Here is a 19894-nt window from a genome sequence, read left to right as displayed (position 1 = left end):
AAAATTAAAACAGTAATCATTAACATCATGAAAACAGCATTAGGATCAATACTAAAAACACTCATTAAAATCTTAATAAATACTGTTGGAAGTGGATGATAAAAACTGCCAGATATAGTGTAAATGCAAAAGAAAATAAAAGAGCTGCACCAATACATCTGCCAGAAGATGATTTTGCAACGCAGAAAAATCACAATGCATGGAAACGATTATAAGAAGATTATGCCAGCAGGGCTAGAGGATTCCAAAACCTTTGGGATTACCATATTGATGCTCTATGCCTTCTTCAGCTGGTAAATTTGCAAATAATAGTGAGAAAAAATATTTATATAGAACAGGTATAGTAAGAATGGAGTAGCAAGAAGCTAACCACTTGAATAAAAAATGTATTTAAAAAAACTTTGCTCGCCAACCCCCAGGTATGGGTAACCAGATGTACAATTTAAAGAGACTGTTATTTTCATGGGAACTGTTACATATGCATTATAGAACTAACTATTTTACATTTCACTGAATAATTAACCATAGTTAAAAATATTAAAACGTAATAAATTGAAAGAAAACTATGTTTCATGTTGCGTTATAGGTATTCGTTGCGTTATAAGTTTTTGTTTTGTTTGTCTTTGATATTAACATGCAAATACTTTTTAAAATTTCACTTTTACTTTAAAACTTCAGTAAAAACAATATTTGGAATTTACTTTTCTTCAATATTGCATTAAATTTTGATTCCGTGTTTGGACTTACAACATTGAAAATGTAATGTATAACTGCCCGTGAATAAATAAATAAAAAAATAAGCCGACGTTTCTTTAAACACTTTTTTTCTTTTGAGTCCCAACATACTGAATCTTTTAAATTATGTTCGTGAGAAATGTGTTAAATGACTTTGTACCATAATTCAGGATTGATTTCTCTGTTTGGAATTTCAGCACTGACAAACCGATCTACATCATCTGTTAATAATGAATCATTTATTTTGCAAAGTAACCAATAAATGCATGTGAGCAAACCCCGTTTTTGAAATTCAATCGTGTAAATGTATGCTCTGATTTGACAGAACACCATTTCGAGTACTTTCAATAAAACCAAGACTTTTTGATAAAACAATCTACTTATGAATGTCGGAATATCCAGAGCCGATGTAGCCAGTGGCATTGTTCTCAAGAATCAACTAATTTCTGGCCGCTGTGGATTGCAAGTCATTATAATAAATAAATCTGGCCGACGGATAGTTCGGGATATTGCCATTGCATCATGATATAACTGTTGCAATGCTCTTTGACTACCTTGATATGATGATGGTAATATTACTGCTTTACCTACTTTGAATTTGTCGGAACTATTGATATTTGAATTTTGAACATGATCAATGAGACCTATATATATTCAATTCTAAGTTTTGCTTGATTCGATTTAATAAAGAAGAGACGATTAGCTTCGACTTTTAGATGCGCATTAATAACATAATGTTGTGATAGATTTTGAGATGACAGAAGTGGGTTAAATACATTAGGACGTATCACTAATTTTGACCCGAAATATTGTGTGGGAGTTATTAGTTTATCCGATTTTGTGTGCTTCATATTATACGACCATCCTGTTTTGCCATCAGAGAAAAGCAAAGGAAAGAGTAAAGGATCGGAATGAGGCGATTTATTAGACAGAAATGACGAATCGTGCTTTGCTTTTGGATAAAAACAAATATCAACTCTGTCTTTGATATTCCGTCTTTCGAAACTATTTTTGCTGACAATTCATTACATCCATCCATCCATCCATTTTCTAACCCGCTGAATCCGAATACAGGGTCACGGGGGTCTGCTGGAGCCAATCCCAGCCAACACAGGGCAGGAACCAATCCTGGGCAGGGTGCCAACCCACCGCAGGACACACACTAACACACCCACACACCAAGCACACACTAGGGCCAATTTAGAATCGCCAATCCACCTAACCTGCATGTCTTTGGATTGTGGGAGGAAACCGGAGCGCCCGGAGGAAACCCACGCAGACATGGGGAGAAACTCCACGCAGGGAGGACCCGGGAAGCGAACCCGGGTCTCCTAACTGCGAGGCAGCAGCACTACCACTGCGCCACCGTGCCGCCCCAATTCATTACATGTTAGTTTAATATAAATGCAACCGTGATCTTTTGGATTCATATATTATTGGCTGTATAATTTCTAATACATCTGATTGTTTAACTCTTTCAATTCTATGTTGCATTGCTTCTTCGTCATCATAAATATGCACCTGACCGAATTGTGGTTTCTTCGAAATTGAACTTGTCATAGCTTTAATTGTTGGAGGACCACAGAGTTGAGAGGACCGTGGTCTTGTTTGAAAATGTTTGAGAAGAGGGCGTGACCTGAAAAAATCTCAAGGCAAATCAAATTTTATTTGATTTGAACAGTGTGCACATCTTAGCACATCCTGGGAAAACACATAACTAGGGAGTGCATCTAATAGGTGAACCTCAATGTCAGAAGAAGTGATGAAGAATTCACTTTATTGAATCAATTGTGAATCAACCCTTTGCCCTTGTGTTTAGACGGTCATAGGAATATGTCACTCCTGTACACATGTGGTTGGTAGATCTGGAGAAGGCAATTGCCTGGGTACCCATAATACCTCACAGAAGTTGCTAAAAGTATATGGTGCTTCTAAACTGCTGGAGTGTGCCAATTTGCTCTTGTATTTGCAGAGTAAAGGTGCACTCTAATGCTTGGGCTTAAGACAAGCTCTTTGAAGCTGAGCAAAAGATTCTCAAGAGAAGGATTTTGTGTTTTCTCCTGTTCAGGATATCAATGGTTAAGGACATCATGGTGCAGTTTGAAACTATCGTTTGAGTTTCAGAGGCTGCCTGGTATCTATAGATAAATGCTGCTGCAAGACAATGAAAGGGAAAAGATATTACTTGTGCTTGGGTCTTACTAATACAGTAAATGAACTAACCTTCCACTGCTTGTGCAGCTTTCTAACTGTTTCTTGCAGACTTTGTTGTTCATTTTCAGGAAGAATGTCAGTCATCTCATCACAGGCTTTAAGAAATGCATTCAGAACTCTCTGATCCAAGTGGCCAAAAAACTCCTGTAAGGTGAGAATCAAGTCAAATATCTGTTATCTTTATCAATATATTAATGCTACATGCTAAACAACAATAAGCAAAGACATCCTTAAAAAGAGGTTCTGAAGTAAAAAAAAAAAAAAACATCTTCAGATTACACTCAGAATACTTCTGTCATAAAGTGTGGTGCTGAAATGTAAATCCAGGATTTTCTTAACATTTGAGTAATTCTGCAAAATGTAACCTAACAACAAATGCCACTGTATTGCTAGCTTCGGTTAAGTGTGACAGGTATTCAAATAAATGGATTATTAAAAGGGATTACAATTGATTTTGAACTTTCTGGAAAGTCAAGAAAGATCAATCTGATAATTGCCACAGGTCATAGTATGGTTACCAACAACAGTTAAACTGAAAAATGTTGTTCACAGAGGGAAAGGTGAACATACTGCTTGTAACAAGTTATGCATTTTTATATTACATACAATAATAAAAAAGCACATATGTGCAAAAGGTATATATTGTTTTATCAATAATATACCAGCTAGATTTAAAAATAAAAACATGCATTATTAAATAATATTTTGATCAAGTAAATGGCCTGTCCTGCACATTTGAGTGACTATTGCATCGAAACTAATGCAACTTCATTTGTAAATCAACTTGCCGATTGTGAAAGTAACTTGTAGTTTTAATAAAATTTTAATAAAACCAGACTAGTACAAAAAAACTACATGTAGCAGAAGAAATAATAACGGATTATCACTACAGTATAGCCCATAAGATTAGATTAGATTTTCATCCTTGTCATATTTTTGTAATATATTTTAGATGCATTAAATAATCCTTGAGTAATTATCAATTAGGCAGTCTGCCAAAACCTCTGCATTAAAAATTGTATAGGAATGAAATTTAAAAATAACCTTAGATGTAGAAAATTAGCCATTGTTAACATAGCAACTAAGAAATATACAGTATATTGCACTTATGGAATTATATTTTATATGAAATCAGCATGCCAGTTCAAAGTAATTTTCTTTATAACTACACAAAAAACTCTTTGTGCTAACACTGCTAAAAAGAGCTGAAATAAAATGAAAAAGCAGTGGTAATATCAAATATCACTAATATATGGAATGTGGACATTTAGTTATTTCACATTTTCAAAGTGTGCTGCACCAGGCTCTGCATCCACTAAAATATTTTTAAATTTATGCAGCACTATGAATGTATATTAACAGATTGATTGTCTAATGTAGTTTGTCATATTTATTTGCCAAGAGAATAGACTTTGTTTAATCTTAAAATTTAAAGACCATTTAACTTCAATCATATATAAAGCAATTTATGATTTAGAAAGTTAGTCAAAGGCAAAGATGGTACTGTTTACTATACACGTTCTAAAGCCTTCTAAAAGTTTCAAACACAAAAACATTTTTGGGTAATGCACTTTTAGTCAGCAATATGCACCTGCAAGGATATAATAATCAAGAAACAGATACATTTTTACTGTTAGTAAATGTATATTTCCCAAAAACATTGTTCTATTTAGAGCAGGCACCAACAAATTATTGGTTGAACAAAACATTTTGGACAATATTCTGTCCAAGAGTGCACAGCAATTGTGTACTGTATACCAGAAGAATGGAGACGATATGCTCAAAGTTGCCAATTACACTTTGGCTGGTTTAATATGAAACAATGTTCTGAGACAATTCTATCCTTAAAATCAATAAAATAAAAACAAATTGGTCTCCAAACAAAACAGTAACCAGGGCAATGCAATAGCAAAGAAGAATAAAATAAACATTTCAATAACAAATTAGCCTACAGCTTTCAATACTAAAGATCAACAGGAAGAGCTTGCAAATGGAACAGCTGATTAATGTGAATTTTGCTACTTGCACTGCTACCATCATCTTCAATTAAAGCCTAGATCTCAAACATTCTTAAAGAATTGAGAGATTAAGAAGGTGGAAGGAAAATCTAGAGGCTTCCTGTTCTTTGTTTATCTCACTTGCTCCAGTAACTGGAGACTCAATCACCTGAGTGAGGTATGAGGTTAAGCCTTAGCCAATGAACATAGGTGTGACATTTTGCCTACTGCTTCACATGATTTCTTGTTTTCGTATCTCTGCAATGTGTTTCCAAATTTTTACAGTTTTTGTTTTCATTTTTCAATATTTTAGTATTAGTCAGAGATGTTATCACTTTGCCGTCTAGGGTATTTGTCTAAGGTAATTGTTTTGTATGTGCCACTATTTGTTTATGATTGTTGACCATGATTTGCTGTTACTTCATGATAAGGTGTATCCATGTCCTAGTTTTGACTTGAAATAAGAAAGTTCAATAAAACCTTTGTTAGAGATAGTTAGGTTAAGCTTTCCAAATCAGTGTAAAGAACTTTTGCTTGTTTATTTCAACCATGATTCTGGTTTGGTGTATTAGACTTTGACATTTAAAGGCCTTGGTTTGACTTCCTCTTCTTGATCTTCTATCACATTATTGTCTACCATCTTTTTCTGTGCTCCATCTGTGTGTAATGTATAGCACTGCCCCACTCTGTTAAAAGAGTAATTTCTAATTTAATGAAGTTCCTTTGTTTAGGATTTGTATTTATGGTACAGGTTGTATTTGATTTTTGACTGTTCTCTGGTTTTGATTCTGGTTTCACTGCTGGGCTTAGAATTTTATACTTTTGATTTTTCTGGACAGTTTGGGTCAGTTGCAATGTACCTGAGATAGTACTGTACTAGCCATGGATCAAGACTAGACTAAATAGTATACAACTAAGAGAAGATGATCCTGTTGCAGTGAACAACGGAACAAACTCAATACCAAGTTTAAATAACCATGCATCTAGTTTTGAGTTTCTACTTGGTTTGCTCAGCAAGTCATTTGATTGCTCATTAACAGTGGAATGCCAGTAATTAACGCCTCGCCTTCACTCAATTAATGACATGCATTCCTCTCTATTTAAAGGAGAAGAGCACAGTGAAAAGGTCACTGCAGTCATCAAGCTACATTGGGTCAAAAATGTTGCAGTTGTTATTGTAAATGTTATTCACTTCAAGCATCTGAAAAGACCCTGAAATCTCTTTATGGAAAGTAATGATGACAAACGATAAACTTAAGTAAAATCAAATAAGGAGTATAATTCTCTATTTGTAATTGATGTGAATCTACAATAAGGATGACCGTCAGCATTTTTCTGTTTTAGCAGTACCTTGTGCTTTTCCATGCAGCACACGTACGTGGTTACTCGTACATTATATCGCCTCCCCTCAGTATATGAGTGACAGTGAGTTCAAATCTCCAAAACATATTATTTTCATATGTGATGCTTATAGAGAGCAAAATTATGCATGTGACACCCAGGGGCCTGTGGGGGCCTTAATCTGGTCTTCCTATATAACTCATTACCCCCATCACGTAGGTAATAGAGAAGAGTTGATATTTGTCATTCATTATGTGCCCAGCTATTCCTAATAACTGGATTACTCAAACAGTCACCAAACCATATAAAATACCAAGTCAGAGGCAGAGCAATATTCATAAAGAATGTCTCATCTCAGTGCAAATTTCAAGGTAAAGTACAAGCACTGTATAATACATATTGTGATAGATCTTGAGGAAACCCACAAAGACACCACCATGACACTCAGCACAGCATGGAAGAAAGTAACAGCATTATTTCAAACCGGTGCACACTTTTCAAAAAGATGGCTGAGCAATTTCTTAATCAGTAGCACTGACTCTGTGTCTTTTTACTGAAGATTAGTGGTTATATACACATTAATCTATATTTTTTTATTTCTTATTTTATGCAATATAAATATTTCCATGTATTACTTGTCTTTTTCTGTAGCATTGAGTTAAACATATTTAATTCAGTATCATGCTATATATACTAGAGTCCAAATATAAATATCCATCCATCCATTTTCTAACCCACTGAATCTGAACAAAAGGTCACGGGGGTCTGCTGGAGCCAATCCCAGCCAACACAGGAACCAATCCTGGGCAGGGTGCCAACCCACCACAGGACACACACAAACACCAAGCACACACTAGGGCCAATTTAGAATCACCAATCCACCTAACCTGTATGTCTTTGGATTGTGGGAGGAAACCAGAGCACCCAGAGGAAACCCATGCAGACATGGGGAGAACATGCAAACTCCACGCAGGGAGGACCCGGGAAGAGAACCCGGGTCTTCTAACTGTGAGGCAGCAGCGCTACCACCGCGCCACCGTGTCGCCCAAATATAAATATAAAATATTTTTTTTGTGCTTTTTCATGTCCATGACAGTGTGTCTGATGTGTGCAAAATTCACTTTGTAGCACTGACTCACAACATAAACAAGGTCCTATTCTTTTTACTAAGGGACAGTTTGTTGTCACAATGCAGGCTAGATGAAAACAATTTGCCTTTAGCCCATCCTGCTCAACCTTACTTTTAAAAGGGCCCTTTATGCAGAGATTTTGTCATTTCATTTTCTTGGTCTTTCTCTCTGAGGAGGCTCAAGCATCTTACTACACAAGACTTTACAGTCCTTTTACTTAAAATTCTCAATGCCAGTGATCTCAATGAAGACATGAGTCAAAACAGGAATTATACCAATGCTACAAATTGCATTGTCTCTAATACCTGTAGATGTATGCCATTACAGCACCACAAAAAAATGTAATTCCATTTTAGTGCCTAGGTGTTATGAAAATAATCTTCTGCTACTAGCCTACACTCTGGATAATGTTTCTTTTCTGACAAAAAAGAAGAGGGCCTGAAGCAGCAAGTTCTCCAAACCACTTTATCACATCATTTCTCTTCATGACTCTGCTTCTAGCATCAATAATATTCATTATATGAATATCTTCTCCTAGTGCATCTCTTTACTTAATAGCAGGTTCAATATTTTTAATGTATGATATTAATGGGATTTCAAAATGTTTTTTTTTTACTTATTCTTAACACTCTTGTTGACCTAAAATTCCTTAGAGGCCTTCTTACTAGCCTTACTAGTTATTCTCATAGCATTATCTATGCATCACAATACATAATATACAGATTTTGCTTTGCTTACAGTATGTTTTTTGAGAAGCTCCTCAGGGTTTCCCTTTTCCTTTAAAGATGCTTGTGCAATGTTCAACACTTTTTCCAATTCTATTCTAGACTCTTCAAATCTTTTCATTAGACTGCTGTTAGCTTCAATATTTTTTCTCCATTCTGTGGCTTCTACTGCCATAGTCTGTGAAAAAACAAAAATTCTTAGTACACATATAAATTGAGTATTTGTAATGTATTTAATTAAAGCTAATAAGTCTTTAAAAATATCAATATAGCTAGCAAATGTGTTGCAATAATTAGCACAAGCCTGAATGCTGATGATTTAACTGCAAAAAGTTCGATTTTATAGAGTGGTGATCACGCTTCCTGATTGCCAGATAATTGAGTGAAGTGGATTAGCAGCACCCAGCTCAAAATACATTCTTAACTGACTTGAAAACAGTTAGGGGATGCTTACTTTTCCATACATCACTTCTACGTTAGCTTATTTTTGCTAAATATATAAAATAAAATGTGTTACATGTTGTGTGCTTTACAATCCATCTATCCATCTATCTATCTATCTATCTATCCCCTTTATAATAAAAGGGTAGTAGGGGTATATATATATATATATCAACATTATTCAATTAAAATAAAATAAAATGTGTTACATGTTGTGTGCTTTACAATCTATCTATCTATCTATCTATCTATCTATCTATCTATCTATCTATCTATCTATCTGTCCCCTTTATAATAAATGGGTAGTAGAGGTATATATACTGTATATCTACATTATTCATTTAAAATAATTTTGATGGTGATATATCTGTTCAGTGGTCAAGACCTTTGAACAATATGTTGTCATTGCATACATTAGCAAAAGTAAAATCATCAAACATTATAGAAGGTCTATCAAATACAAAGTCAGCAATTTATAAAAATGCTGCACAATGTGTATGTATATTCACCTTGTAGATTAGAACCCACATAAACAGATGTTCAGCTTTAAATATTACAGTACAGTGTGTACATGCAGTGTGATAACCCCTCATAACCACTTGCATATGCATCAAAATTATGGTTCTCAGTATGTAATTTAAAGCTTTAGTATAGTCTGTGAGGAGGTGAAACGTCTCTTGCATGGCTTTTAACATTAGGAATCATATTTTTATTATTTTTTTCTGCCTTTCACATTAGATGATTTGTGAGAAGAATTGCCTTGTTTAATATCTTTACTGTATATATATCAAACTTTACAGATGCTGTCATCCTATCTATTCAGGGTGATGAGAAATAAGGTTGGTCACTGCTTGACAAACCATCAGGAAAACCGTCCTGACCTTTAATGAACTCTGCAGATCAGCCATCCTTTTCTGCAGTAGGGAACGGTCAAAGTGTTCAAGTGTCTTACTGCTTGTAACAATGCGTTGCACAGTCTGGTTGCATCTGTCAATAACTGTCATACATTTTTTACAGTCCTCCTGACAATTAATCAAGTCCTGATGAGAGAAAAATCATATTATTACACAATGACATTTAGGAAATCATAACAAAATGTATATTGAATTCACTGAGCGTAGTTTTCCATATTAAAGAGTAATATTCGCCATATTCATAAACATCACATGAAATGATAATATTTAAGTCTTTTTCGATACAAAATAAGTAAATATAAGGACTTTTACAATTCTCAATGAGGATCCATGGTTTACATACAATAAAAATGTAAGCAACTGTTCTACGACTCCTTCTTACCTGACATTTCTGTTTGAAGTCTCCAGGGGCCTGAATTTCACCATCTCTGCCTGCAGTGATGCAACTAGCCTTCTCTAGAGACTGGTAAAAAATTGTTATCTGTTTCTCCATTTCCTCCAGAGGAGAAAGAAGTGACTGAGATTCACGCAGCAATGGCAAGTATCTTTCCCTTAGCTGATAAAGAAAAGAGCAAGCATTATCAGTTAAAGGGTTGCCAAAACCTGTTACCACAATCTGCTACAAATACAAAAAAGATTTTTGTACATACGAAGCAACAAAATCAGAAAATGTATTTGTAACAAAACAGACATCTACAGATGCTGCTGCATTAAGATAAGATAGCTGTTATGAAGGTCCTTGTCTGTTGAGCCTGGTGCCTATATGTTATCACTACTGATACTGGACCCTACACATCTCAGGAATTTACTTGGGTATGGATATTTACACATATGACAACAATACAAAGCTCCAGCTATTGTGGGATAATCTCTAAAATGTAAACAAAGGCACAACATTTCATTTTTTTGCAAAATCTAACAGGGCATTAAGCAGGAATTGCCAAGTGATACAATTGTGTTTATTAAAGTATGTAGAGTATTCATTATTTTATTAATTTGGCTAGATTATGACTCAGGCGCCGGCACGAGTGGCAGCCTTTCCAGCAGCTCTTTGCATGATTTACCTTTAAAGTCTTTATCTTTCTACCATTTTCTCTATTTTTCTTTATTTTACTGCTAACTCCTACCATTTTCTTTTATGTGGACTCGTTCCCTGGACAGTTTTTAATACTTGGAGATGGATTTTTACACACCAAGACTCGTCTATTCAAGTAGTCAACTTTGTGAATTTCCCCTTGGGATTAATAAAGTATCTATATATCTAGTCTTTAATTTTTCTCTGGTTTAGTTCCTTGTGTTTCCTGTTGGAATTTTGAGGCATAAGGAATTAATTGATTATATTATTTAAAAGATCTCAAATTTATTTGGTGGTCTTTAGAGTGTTGTACCGTGTTAGCCATTATGAATGTAGTGAAAAGTCAATCAAAATTACACCTTTGAAACATTTCACATCTTGATGCACCCCAATTTTGTTGTCCAAAGTTATGACTCTCACCAAAAATATTTGTGGTGTTAGTCTGTGTTAGAACATCAGGGCTTTTTTGTGTGTTCCCTCGATTTATGTTTTGGTTAGCATATTGCACTTCCAGTATTTGTGGTTCTGATTTCTGTCTCTCTCCTCTCTTCTTTTCCACTGAAAATATTCCTTCTCCCTGCCTCTTCCATCCAGGCAGAGCACATTATTTTTTGTATGACACATTCAACATTCTCAAAACTACGCAATTCAAATCAGGGCAACAAAAATAAATTTGTTTTATTTTCAACATATTATTATCTTTTGAAACATTAGTAGTTTATCTCTAATTTTATTAAAAACATTACATGGCCATGGACTGCTGAATGTCTTAGATCTGAAGGTGCTACATGGGGATTCTATCATTCCATACACTGCATGGTTTTACAGATAATTGAGATCTAGAGCCTGTGTCTGGTTTAAAGAACTCAAAATTACAAACTATTTCTAAACTATTATGTTCCTAAACATAAAAAATTAATTATATTTTGAACTTTGGGTAACCTGTATAATTCAATGTTTTTGCCATTTTTTGTGTATCTTCTATTATGTTCACGTATATATATTTATATTATATATATATATATAATTATATATATATATATAATTATATTATATAATTATATATATATATATATAATTATATTATATAATTATATATATATATATATATATATATAATTAAGAAAACAAAAAAAATGGTGTAAATGTGGAATTTATGATACGGCAGACACTAAATCAAGTGTAAGTTACAATTTAAATCTGAATGCAATTTGAACAGTTAAATATCAGTCATTGGAAGCCACCAAGTTTTGGAAACAATACATACTCCATTTAGTTATTAACCCATTTAAATTCTGTACCTTGCTCAGCTGATCCTTAATTCCTGTCATTGTTGATTGCACAAGGGTGATCTCCTCTTCAGGTGTATCTTTTGTAAGTATCTGAGCATTTCTAGTGACATTTTTAAACTGGGCTTCCATTATGGGAAGTTTCTGTTTAATATCCTGCAAAAATAAATCTAAAACTGTAAATGCTGATATAAATATAATGTTTGTTTCACTGGGGATTTACAATAAGAAGACAATAGATACATATATAAAGGCAACATAAAAGTACATTTCTAATAAAAATAAATTTAGTCCTGTTTCACAGATAAATAAAATTATATCTAAACATCGTTCTGTCCTAAAACATGACCCTGCAAACTCTGGGACTGCTGGATTTCAAGTTATCTATTTTTTAAATAGAGGCTAATGCAGGCATTGATTAAACTCCTCAATTATTTATGAAGCCTTTTTCTACACTCAATCAGACAAGATTCACTTGCAGGTAGAATTTGAAAAAATGCCCATTATGGCCTTATTCATTCATTATTCTTCTTTATTTCAAATTAAATAAGGCAATTACATTTCAAATACAGCAATTAAAACACGCAGAAACAGGTACAAATTAAAAATGTGGAAATATGTTAATAAATTACAATGAAAGAAATAATCTGATGCTACATATAATAAAATATGTACAAAGGCACGTACAAAAGAAAAATGTGTGTTAGTAATTTCTGAACTGAAAGATGTCAAAGTAAAATAATAACTAAAGCAATTTAATCATAATTAAGGACAGGAAAAAATTACTTAATCAAGAAACTGGTGAAAAAAATATTAATTGATAACTGGCTGACAAAGATTATGTGTTTTGAGCTTAAATACCATTATTAAAATAAGAAATGAAGCTCTTAAAAAAAACTAAAATTATGTCCAAAGAGTACAAATGAAAGACTATTTTAATACTGAGTAAACCGAAGATGATCAAAACCTATCAATCATTTCTCAGTAATCTGTCAAATAAACACAAGATAAAGCAGCTGAAGTTGTAAAATGTTAATCTTTAAGATAGGTTTACTGGTATTTACTGAAAACAGCAAACTATCCTTATATCAGAGACCAATGCTTAATTTCAACAAACTATAGTCAAAGTCCTGTAACAATCTTAAAGCTACAAGCTTACATTGTACTAATCCATAGAAGTCACCTAAAAAGAACATACCTCAGCATCTTGTGTAAAGGTCCGTACATTTAGAAACGATACTTCCAAAGGAGAGGTCATTTTTTCATTTGCCTTATCGACAAATTCTTTTAAAGCAGCCACTCCATCTTGCAGTTCCTTCCTTATTTTATCAACTTCATCAGCGCGTGCGTACTTAAAATATAAAAAAAACAGGGAAACTGATTTCTGTTTGGCAAGTATTTCACAAAAATGATTAAAATGATTAAAGGAAAAAAACCCTCCCTGGTGTGCTGAAATACCGATTTCATATAAATGCAAACATAGAAATGGGAAAATGAATAAATACATAATAAAACCTTCTCAGAACCTTTTAATCCAATTCAAGATAATGGGTGCTGTAGCTGAATCTGGCAGCACTGGATGCAAGATTTTGCACACCCATATTTACACTCACATGGAGTCAGTTTGGAATTGCCAGTCAAACTAACACACTGTTTTTGGAGACTTAGGAAAAACACTGTAGCAACAGGAGAAAATGCTACACAAACACAGAGTAATAATAAATGAAATATACATGAGAACTAAATGAAATAAAGGTAACCACCTCATGCAAATGTCTATTAATAAAACCTGTAAGCACATCTTTTTTCAGGCAACATAATTTTTCTTTTTGCTTTTCTACAGAACAGTAAGTGTTTAAAATGAAGCCCCAATTTCACAAAAATGAGCATAAATATTTTTGTTTTCATTACATGATAATGAAATTCAAAATAACCTGTAATTATTATATCAAGAGCTACACTGTATATTACCTGTGTAATAAAAGATATGTTATTCAGTGTATATTTATGTGTTATATATAGAATAATTTTTTTATGACATGGTAATTAGAGTGATCTAATTGTGGGTTACAGGAGGTCTGCTTATACTAACAACATCAGGCGCAAGGAAAACACAATCCAAGGCAGAATGGCAGTCCATGGGAAAAGCCCACTCACGCAGACCACAAAATTTACTTACACCTGAATTTGGAATCAACACTCAACATAATACGTACATTGTTTAGATGTGGGGGGAAAAAAAAGCTGTAAACCTGGAGATGCAGACATTGCAAAAACATGTAAACTCCACATAGATAATGCCCAGGTATGAGATTCGAACCCAAGATGCTTGATCAATGACGTAGCAGTGCTTCCCACTACCCTATTTCAGTGTGTTTACACTTATTTAACATCAGTTCCTTAAGGATGTGAGTTTAAAGTAGAAATATGGATTAGACTAGTGTAATCAGTTTGAATATTTTTTCAAGGGACCTCAATATTTAATTATTTATATAAGAAAATTGCTGTGATCGACAGGGTGACGGAAAGGCCATAAGCATCAGGCAGAAAGCCAGCTGGACCTGGCTACTTAACATGGACCATAACAGATCACAGTGTGCATAGAATTCGATCACCTACCGCTTTTACCTGATGTCCTGGGATCCTATCAGAGTTACGCAAGCTGTTATTTACCAATTTCTGCATTCATTGTCTTAATCCAGATTTAACAGAATATAACTGATATAATGCTGCTCTCTTCATTTATCATTCATTTTTCTTTAAAGTTAAATTTAAAAAGCAGTTAATGTATGGTATGCTGATTTGAATTAGTGAAGGGTAGAGTAGGTAGATCTGAGTTAGTCTAGTACTATAAAAAAATCTTACATGCTTAACTTTCACAAATAGCTCTCTCCATCTTCCATTAAGTAAAAGCAATTGCTGTTTCAAGTCTCGTGACACAGTTTCATCACATGTTTCAATAAGAAAATTTCCAGCATCATTCATCGCTGTGTGTTGTTGAATCCAATGAGGCAAATTTCTGAAGAATTCCTAAAAAATGATATTAGAACAAAACATCTATTTTAGAAGTAGCCTCTCAGAAAATACTGGCAAGCATATGTATGAAGAAATTCTGATATTGTTAGGAATACATTGTAATGATGAAGGTTTCTGGATACTTTACATTTTGTTTAATTTTCAGTAACCAAACTGTTACTCTCTTACCCGTTTGGCATTCTCTGGTTGGTTCAACATTTTTTCTGCATCCTCAAGCCATGCTTGTAAATTGGCAACAGTGCTGCTGTACTTGTCCCAGTTGGAAATCACCTCCTCCAACATGCTACGCACACTCCGAATCTCCAATGACAAATTCTTCCATTGTGCAGCAGTATCACATAGAAATTTGCTCACACCTTCAATTTCTTCAGCTTTAAAGGAAAATATGATTAATTCTAAACTTCCATTAAAATCCAACTTATTAACATAAAATTACACACAGCATGAGATACTTGATTCACCTCACAATCTAGAACTATTTTAGGCTGAAGGCCTCTCACAGTGGTTTTCAATATCAGTAGAATACCAGTAGAAAACTGGTCACTGATATGTGCCATTGATTGTACTGAACATGTTAAGATATGTATATTGTGCCTGGCCAGGGCAAAGCATGGAACTGTAGAGCAATATGAAGAATGCATTTATATATATTTTCATAAAATATATGGCACAGCATAACTGGTATGTAAGCAACAATTAAGACACTGGGCAGCCAAATGCAAAGGTGAAGATAATATTTCTGTATTAAAATTTAACTGAATATCTCTAACTGACGTTGCATAAGGTCATAAGTCATTTGAAAACTATGGAGTGCATAGTTCTAAAATATTGAGTGCAGTAATGTTGCAGATGTTGAGTATAAAGAAAATAGAAAAAAAGAAATGCACACCTAGATATAGTATTCACACCTAAATAACCAAAAAACACACAGAAGAAAAATAAATTGTATGTTAGACTTCAACTAAAAAGTGTAACCAAAGATTTTGCTTTTGACACACTCATCTCATACATAAACTAGCCATAAATACTCCATAACATTTAATTTTATAGCACATTTTCATACATAGATTGTAGCTCAAAGTGGTTTACAAAATGTCAAAGAAATAGGTACAAGCAAATGAAAGTAAATTAAAATTAAACAAGAGTAACAATGAATAAATCACATACACAAATAAATAATAAACACATACAGTATGCAAGACAGCTATATAATTAATAGAGAAGTAGAGTCCTTATATATAGAATTGTTTTTTAAGTCTCTAGAGAAGAGTCCGATGATAAGGACAGAGGGCCGGGAGGGCTAAAAAAAAAATGTATAAACTTCAGTTAAGCTAAAATAAAAAACAAAATATACTTGGGTTTCAAGGCCAAAATTCCACACTGCCCCCACCAGGCATACCAACTAACCTAAATGTTCTTCAGTGGTTCTTTATTATTTTGTAGGCTGCTTAGATGATTTGATGCAGCTGAAAAGTTTAATTTTGCTGGATCTAAATGTAATCTCTTGTAATTATTTAATTTGGTTCAACAAACGTGTTCAAGCCTTTTAAGACCATCCATACAAAAACAATCAATCAATCTACATTCACTTACTCAGCGACTTATAAAAGCTGAGATACAATTACATATCTTTTGTTTTTTACCAGTTGGATCAGAGGCAGGTGAAGTGACTTGCTCATGGTCACACAGTATCAGGGGTGAGATCTGAATACACAACTTTATGGTTTGAAGTGCCTGCATAGCTAGCTACAGTATTTGTCTTTATATCTATCTAAGCATTGCATTGTTCAGAATATTCTAACTTTTGGAGTACAAGTAACTGCTCAGGGTTCAGTACAATGGTAAGGAATGAGATTTATACACTCTGTTTTGGGGTTTCAAGTCATTCAAATTATTTATGTTCTTATTATTTATGGTACACTTATTTGAATATTGAATTTTCTATAACAAGGCAAAACATCATCATACAGTAGGAAAGTAATGTTGAACAAAGTCACCAAATAAAAGATATACATCTCCAGCAGAACTTATGTTAGGATACTGAAAATGAAAATAAAATGTAACATTCATTCTAAAATGAATTGTCTTAATACAACAAGTGAAATGGAGCTAGTCATTTAAGTATTGCTGGAATAAGTATTTAAAATTGCAATTGGGCAGTTAGCTGTTATCCTGATACAACATGTCCATATTAATTCTGTTTTTAAATTGTATTCATCTGAAAACATATATTAGTAGAATGTCAACATTTCTAATGATGTCATAGTTACTGTATGTAAATGTAAAAAAATAACGGCCTATTTTATTTAAAATGTATTGTCACCACCTTACTTGTTCATCTGCCACCTGTAGTATGACAAATTAATATTAAATGTACCTATCATAGCCAAAAATTTCCCTTTACTAATTGCTACATCAGACACCAAAAAACAAAATAATGTTCATGATCCGTAATATACTTATAGAGGCAGGTGCTAATTTTAAGAAGAATTTTAAAAAGAAAATTCAGTCTTACCTGATCTGTCATATTTCATATAGACATCAGCTTTCTGTTTCATTGTTTGATATGTATCCTCATACTGTTCAAAGAATTTATTTCCTTCAATGAATGCCTATAAAAGTATTAAGTGCGAATGATCAAATTAGCTTTGAGAATTGCTATGAAACAATGATTTTATTTACTGAACCTTTAGTATGAGTGTATGTGTTTGGCAAGACAATGCTTCTTCCCTAATCTTTCCTTTTAAGAACTGTACTTGAAACTGAGTAATGTGTGTATACCTGAGATTAGTTGTTCTATAAGGATTTTTTAAAAAGAAATGTACAAATTACAACTTTAGGAGATTACAACAAACCAGTAGCCTTAAAAACATAACAAATTCATACAAACATTTGTAAAATAATAAAAATTTGGAATACTCAACAAAAACAACATGTAGCAAGTAATTTTAACATTTGTAAAATAATAAAAATTTGGAATACTCAACAAAAACAACATGTAGCAAGTAATTTTATCCAGGCTGGCTGAGGAAGAAAATGTATAGTCATAGTATCCATGAATCTTTTGTTTACAATGGCAAGTTTTGATCACCTTTTTAAAATATTTTTTTCTTACAAAAGACAAGAGTATTTGAACTAAGGCAGAACTGAAATATGAAAGATTTTATTAGAGTTCAGTGAGACTTTGGCTCATAATGCCTTTTATAGCCGTGCAAATCCACTGTCAAGAGAAAACACATGTGTGCTCCCATGGGCATATTATTGTAATATGGTACTTATTTACTTTGGCTTCTAGTCTCTAATATTTTAAATCCTTTATATCAACTACAGGCTTGTTGCTTCCTTTATATAAGGAGCCAAAAAACTCCAATACAAAGTTTGAAATTTTTATTACTGTAATTGCTCACTCTATAGTTACATTATCTTTAGGTTATTTATTTATTTACATTTTACTGTTTTTTATGTTGTCTGGTTATTTAATCAATTTATCCGTAAGTGTAATTAAATATAAGTGTTTTTAATGAAGTTTTAATTATTTTCCATTTTTTTGTAGTTTATTTATTGACAATTTTAGAATATTTCTCCCAAGTGAAGACTGACTCAAAGTTACAATGATACTAACACAACTGATTCACATAACATATGTGCAAAAACAGAGTACTAACTGATATGTTACTTTTGCAATTACTTACAGTATAATTCTGAAGCAAAAGTTCTACTGATTCTCTTCTACCATACTTGATGATCCATGACTTCAGCTTGGATTCTGCCACCATCAGAAAAGCCAAGAGCCTATATTTTAGCTCCAAATATTCCAGTTTAATTATATGGATTTGTGATGTTGTTGAAACAAAATTGAATCTAATAAAAAATGGAAGAGATTTTCAATATATTTAATTGTGCAAAACACAATATGCTTTTTAAGTGGATGTTATGCAGTTTAAGAACTAAACAATCCCCAAAACAGGGAAAACACTGCAAAGTACATTCACATCAAAAATAGTTTTAAATACAAGAAGGGAATCTATCACCCCAAGATAAACTGATTTAGGGGTTTAAATAAAAACAACATTCTCATCTTCCAGACAATGTACGGGATAAAGGAAAAAGACATACAAAATGATAACTATATTATAAAGAATGTTGACTATTCATTAGCAGCCTTTACTGTAAAATCTAATTCTGCAATGTGTCTTTGGAACTGTATGCAGAGTACTGTGACTGGTTTTAAAAATCATCCTATAAAAAGACATCACTAGAAGTGCACCCTGGTCCAACAGGTACCGTAGGTGCTACTCAGGCAGGCTAAATTCTTTAGTGTTGAATAGAAATGATACATACTCTATGAACATAATCCACACTCCTAAAAATAATGGTTCCTCAGAAAGGAAAGCACACCACAGGGTCATCAGGACAGCGGAGAGAACAATTGGCTGTATACCCTCCACACTGTGGAACAAATCTTCACCTCCTAATGCCATAAAAAAGCAATACACATTTCACAGGATTCAACACATCCCAGTCATTGCCTCTTCCAGTTTTTTCCATTAGGCAAAAGATACAGAGCAATGAAGACCAGGACAAACCGCCTTAAAAAGAGTTTTTATCCAAAAGCAATCATGGTCCTGAACTCAAATAAAACTGCTCCATATCATTCTCTTAACGTGCAATATGGAACTTAAGTCAACCAGTGCAATTTGTATATTTAACAAGTGCAATTTGTATATATGACAAGTGTAACTAGTATATATTAGTAATGCACTTTTATTACTATTCCTTTTCTTGTTTTTTAACTCATATACCTTACACTGAGTCGACAGGACCTCCAATTTCGTTGTTCTTTTGTAAAAGTGACAATGACAATAAAGATCTATCTATCTATTTAATGGTATTTTATGGTTCTTTACTGGATTGTGTGGTTCCTCGCAGAACAACTGCTTGACACAGTACCATTTTATTCTGAGAATGGTTCTTTTCATATGAAGTTGATCCTTTGT

General features: G+C 33.3%; 1 protein-coding gene across 7 annotated transcripts in view; it reads right to left on the bottom strand.

Moving 5' to 3' along the window:
* LOC120525468 (nesprin-1-like) overlaps positions 1 to 19894 on the bottom strand; it is a 305232-nt gene that overhangs the window by 247020 nt on the left and 38318 nt on the right. For all 7 annotated transcript variants that reach the window (XM_039747791.1, XM_039747789.1, XM_039747790.1 and 4 more), the window contains exons 11-20: positions 18590 to 18758; positions 17413 to 17509; positions 15066 to 15268; positions 14727 to 14891; positions 13060 to 13212; positions 11874 to 12017; positions 9880 to 10053; positions 9465 to 9623; positions 8156 to 8320; positions 2959 to 3093 (exon numbers count right to left, since the gene is read on the bottom strand). In XM_039747791.1, coding sequence (XP_039603725.1) covers positions 2959 to 3093; positions 8156 to 8320; positions 9465 to 9623; positions 9880 to 10053; positions 11874 to 12017; positions 13060 to 13212; positions 14727 to 14891; positions 15066 to 15268; positions 17413 to 17509; positions 18590 to 18758 — 1564 coding nt within the window. The remainder of the gene's footprint in view (positions 1 to 2958; positions 3094 to 8155; positions 8321 to 9464; positions 9624 to 9879; positions 10054 to 11873; positions 12018 to 13059; positions 13213 to 14726; positions 14892 to 15065; positions 15269 to 17412; positions 17510 to 18589; positions 18759 to 19894) is intronic.

This window comes from Polypterus senegalus, chromosome 3 (assembly GCF_016835505.1).
Source record: "Polypterus senegalus isolate Bchr_013 chromosome 3, ASM1683550v1, whole genome shotgun sequence".
Lineage (NCBI taxonomy): Eukaryota > Metazoa > Chordata > Cladistia > Polypteriformes > Polypteridae > Polypterus > Polypterus senegalus.
Note: the sequence above shows the minus strand (reverse complement) of the source record. Positions and strands in the feature narration are given on the sequence as shown.